The 5,118-nt window shown below is 38.7% G+C and overlaps 1 protein-coding gene across 1 annotated transcript in view; it reads left to right on the forward strand.

Moving 5' to 3' along the window:
• Positions 1–4,207: 4,207 nt before the first annotated feature.
• LOC135199739 (putative uncharacterized protein DDB_G0290521) overlaps positions 4,208–5,118 on the forward strand; it is a 1,200-nt gene continuing 289 nt past the window's right edge. Inside the window, exon 1 of the mRNA XM_064227896.1 lies at positions 4,208–5,118. This exon is cut by the window's right edge and continues 289 nt beyond it. Within this exon, the coding sequence (XP_064083966.1) occupies positions 4,208–5,118 (911 nt within the window).

Consider the following 5,118-nt stretch of genomic DNA (forward strand, 5'->3'; position numbering starts at 1 on the left):
ATATATATGCTATATATAATATATCTAGATAAAGATATATATATAATATATATATGTAAATGTGTGTACGTCTGTGTGCGTGTTCGCGTGCATTTGTAGCCATACTTGAGTCATATTGGGTAGAACCTTCTTCATTTAATTTTCCCTTCAGTAATTCCTAACTTCTTGTATATTTGGTGACCATGCTCATCTTTTAATACATCAGTTGCATTCGCTGCAAAGCCCTTCGTGAGAAAGAAATGCTGGTTATAAAAAGAAAGGTTTAATGCAATTAATTTCTCTTCCTTTTCATGGACTCGGGACAAGTATAGTGACCCTTGCTCCGATATTTACAAGGGAGCGTCAGCCTTTAGCGAACCAGAAAGCGGGGCTCTCAGAGATGCTATGTTGCCCCTGACTGGCAAAGTTAAGGTATTGTATGTGGTTTGATTTTCGTCAGTTTCGTCTCGTTAAGACATTTATCATTATCAGAAATATCCTTCAGTTCTAATTTACTATTTACGTATGGGTAACAATGCGTACGGAATTAATTAATGTCAGACCTCTGATAACAGCTAAGAATTTGAACTCGGTGGTTTGGGCTCAAGTGGTTCGATTTACAAGAAGCAGAGCCTGAGTTATTGCCAAATAGTTTAACGGGCCATACTTTTTTTATGAATTACTACTGTGCTTCGTTTCTTTTAAAAAATGATACTACATCTTTCGAATTAATATTAATATGGTAATTACCACTCGATCTAGGACCAATACATCACATCTTAAGCTCATTATAGGACTAACCCAACGGGTTTCCTAATTAAGCGAGAAGAAATATTGCCAGAGTCCAACCATAGATTTATAAGTTTTGTAGTTGTATGTGTAACTCTAATTCTTTGCACAGTCAAGAAAGAAACTCTGCCGTTCGTCTCATTCAAACTTCTCCAGAACTAACATTAAGAAGAAGCATAAAGTTAAAACCCAGACTGCAGAACGCATTATCAAGAGGAAGAAGCAGGTGAGCGATCATAGAACTCGAACACTCTACCTTACATAAACGCACCACATGAAAATTGGTGCACGGTGGTATACTGACTGATGAATCAGTCATATTCCATCTCTCATCTATTTATTCTGTCTTCATCCTTATCATGAATTGGAGTCTCTGGTGTTTGCGTCTCTCCTGTCTTCTTTGAGGATGTTACAGACGATATTAATTTCATTTGTTTCGAAATCTGCTGGTTGGTTTACTCTAATTGATCAAGCGAGTTTTCATTCCCACTTGTGACAGTTATAAGCGCTTCTTATAGGATGGTTTCGAGAGTCCATATACTTCATTTAAACATTTTCAAAGCATCTGAAAAGATGCCTTGAAAATGTTAACCCAACTGGCAGTTTCATGAAGTTGCTTTCTGTAATCTGCTAGTTTCTTACCTGATAGCTTTCTCGATGGCGCCCGGTTTCTCCGCCTGCTCCTCATTGGACAGAAATCCTCAGGAATAGATCCTCTTCTTTACCGTTTCTTCCTTTCCTCCAGTCGTTTTAATTCCTCTTCTTGTCCCGTTCATTTCTATATAAACGTTTTATTCTTGGTAAACGCTTTTACTTGTCTTCTCGAGCCTGTTTTTACCTTTACTGAATCCTGATGTGGGCGTGTAGTAGAGGTTGAGGCGAATGTCTTACATTTTTTTCTTTTTAGCAACACAAGACTCATCTTAATTTTCCCGACAGTTGAAGCTTAACATGCAGTGATTATGAATATCGTGTTTGTAATGGGATCATGACATCTGTAGGCTTTATTGGAAATAAAACATGGTTTCTCTCTCTATATGTTGCAAGCATTTTTTATAAGCATCTTATCCAAATGGGCATGAGACATGTCTGTACTTAAAACATTATTCAAACACCCAAGGATGACACTTTGTTAGTTTACTTTTGGATTAAGTCTCGTCATTTAAATTAGCGACTGAATAGTACTTCTGGTCTGGCATTCATCACCTGCTTTCAGAGGCAACATCTCCAGATTAAAAAACGAACACAAAATCAAGCTATTATTTGCCAGTTACGGATCCTATATATCATGGCTTTCATAGACAATATAACATAGTTTATTGACATCACTGAAGATTAAAGTTTAAGCATATATTTTCATTAATCAGTTTTCTTTTTTTTTTCTAAGCTGTTAGTAATCTAAAAAAAAATTTAGGATTTGTCCTATATGGTTTGTAATTTTTTGGGTGGAAATCCGAAATTTTCTTATTTAATTGTGGCTGATAAACAAACTTCCAACCCTCAGAATACTGCTGGGAAAGCGATGCCCCCCAAAAATTAAAAGAAAACTGCAGCTGTGTACAGTGTTAGCAACGCTGCTCGACTTCTTTGTAAGTAACTGAATTTGTTTGTTTTTGTTTAGCAATTTGTTACCTTAATAAATGCAAAATAAGAATCATTTTGTTGTTTGGCTTCGATATTTGCCAGCTTGATGGTGATTGGCTGAAAGCTTTCCTCCATGAACCATCTGGTTGAACTATCGGTGAAGAAATAGCCCCATCAATCCCGCAACCAAAGAAACAACTCCCTGATCATTTTCCCCTATCGAGCTTATACAGTCTGAGTACTGAACAACAGGAGAGAAGGCACACCACTGGCACTGTTCAATGACCAACTACGCCTTGCAACTCTGACCAAGCCATTTGAATTTTAATTCACCGATATCCATGAAGACTTCAAGACTTCACAGAGGGAGAAGGCTTGCCCTCCACAGTCATGGTATACCTTGAGGAAAAGAAACCGCCTTACAGATATCGGTGTACTGAATGCTGATACTCCCGTGGCCACATTACAACACACAGGCATTTCACGATGGCAGAAGGTCACATGGTCATAAAACATTACAGAAATGAACAAATGTGGAATGCATATATATTTTTCAAAATATAATAATTAAAAAAAAAAAAAATTCAACATCTAATTTTCCAGCTTGGTGCATTGGAACTACTCTTCTAAATTATGTATAAGTTCAATTGTTTGTAAATTCTGATTATTTTTCTGTTGGGGGTAGGTTACTAATTAATACTGGAAATTTATGTGAAGTAGAAATGGACATAGAATGTTCTCACTGTATGGAGTGAACATTATGACGAAACGAGTGGAGCAGAGAAACTCGGTGAAAATGGATAAGTCCCCAATTTTACTTTTAATTAATAATGACACGTGAAACTTATGACAGTATTTACTGATGGCCCTGGTCATCTCCAAGAAATAATTCAAACATCTGCAATGCCTGTGGTGTAGTATTATATCTGTAATGAAAAGAAAGAGGCTACAATCATTATAAGATGCTTATTTGCAACAAATAGCAGTGAATAGAGAGGATGTAGACCCCCCCCCCCCAACCTTCTAGTTCAGTAACTAATAAATGCCTGGGAGACCTGGTCAATCTTCCCAGTACCTTCCTAACTTTGTGTGTCCATGGGGGGGGGGGGTGGGGGGGGGGGGGGGGGGGGGTTATTTCAAGGTGTATCTCCATTTCGTCAGTAGAAGGGTGTTTGGGTCTGTGAGACGCCCCACCTTCGCCTGCAATGTGGTGTTACCTTTGTGTGAAATATGTATAAATGTTGTGTATATGAGTATTTCTGGATGATCATCATCTTTATTGCCATTCTTGGGGTTCTAACTAATCTATTTACATCCAGGTCTACAATCATATCACTGGAAATTATTGCATTTTCATAGAAAAAGGAGAGAGAGAGAGAGAGAGAGAGAGAGAGAGAGAGAGAGAGAGAGAGAGAGAGAGAGCTCGGTTGACGCTTGTATCGCTCATGGGGAAGCTCAGACAGAGACAGAAGGGGTCATTTACATTTACATATCGATTGTTTTCATTGTGACTTGTGCCCTACTTAGCTTTTTCCCTTTATCAAGGGAAATATGAAGAAATAGAAAAATGCAAAAATAAAAAACACATCATTTATTACACAAACTGTAATAAGAAACCTCAATGAATCTTGAAGGCTTTCTTCATTCAGCTAAGATCCCGCCACAGAGTCACAGCAGTCAACAGAGGAGGAGGATACATAAACTGGGAACGTCAAAAGTACAGAAATACAAAACAAACAACAGAGAGAGAAAACAACCATTCGCTAACGACAAACACAATGCAGCTAAACACTCTAACAGTTCATTATGATAAATGCTAATTTATATTCCCCACAAATTCTGATTTCTGATGAGGATGCAGGATCCATCTGGCAGCCCGTCCTCACAGCGCCTGGCAAGTCCTATTCAAGACCAAGTCCTTTTCAAGACCAAGTCCTATTCAAGACCAAGTCCTTTTCAAGACCAAGTCCTATTCAAGACCAAGTCCTTTTCAAGACCAAGTCCTATTCAAGACCAAGTCCTATCCAAGACCAAGTCCTTTTCAAGACCAAGTCCTATCCAAGACCAAGTCCTTTTCAAGACCAAGTCCTATTCAAGACCAAGTCCTATCCAAGACCAAGTCCTTTTCAAGACCAAGTCCTATCCAAGACCAAGTAACCTATTCAAGACCAAGTCCTATCCAAGACCAAGTCCTTTTCAAGACCAAGTCCTATCCAAGACCAAGTCCTTTTCAAGACCAAGTCCTATCCAAGACCAAGTCCTTTTCAAGACCAAGTCCTATTCAAGACCAAGTCCTTTTCAAGAGCCAAGTCCCTATTCAAGACCAAGTCCTATTCAAGACCAAGTCCTATCCAAGACCAAGTCCTTTTCAAGACCAAGTCCTATTCAAGACCAAGTCCTATTCAAGACCAAGTCCTTTTCAAGACCAAGTCCTTTTCAAGACCAAGTCCTATTCAAGACCAAGTCCTATTCAAGACCAAGTCCTATTCAAGACCAAGTCCTTTTCAAGACCAAGTCCTATTCAAGACCAAGTCCTATTCAAGACCAAGTCCTATTCAAGACCAAGTCCTATTCAAGACCAAGTCCTTTTCAAGACCAAGTCCTATTCAAGACCAAGTCCTATTCAAGACCAAGTCCTTTCAAGACCAAGTCCTATTCAAGACCAAGTCCTATCCAAGACCAAGTCCTATCCAAGACCAAGTCCTATCAAGACCAAGTCCTATCCAAGACCAAGTCCTATTCAAGACCAAGTCCTATCCAAGACCA

The sequence above is a fragment of the Macrobrachium nipponense genome, chromosome 26, assembly GCF_015104395.2.
Source record: "Macrobrachium nipponense isolate FS-2020 chromosome 26, ASM1510439v2, whole genome shotgun sequence".
Taxonomy (NCBI): Eukaryota; Metazoa; Arthropoda; class Malacostraca; order Decapoda; family Palaemonidae; genus Macrobrachium; species Macrobrachium nipponense.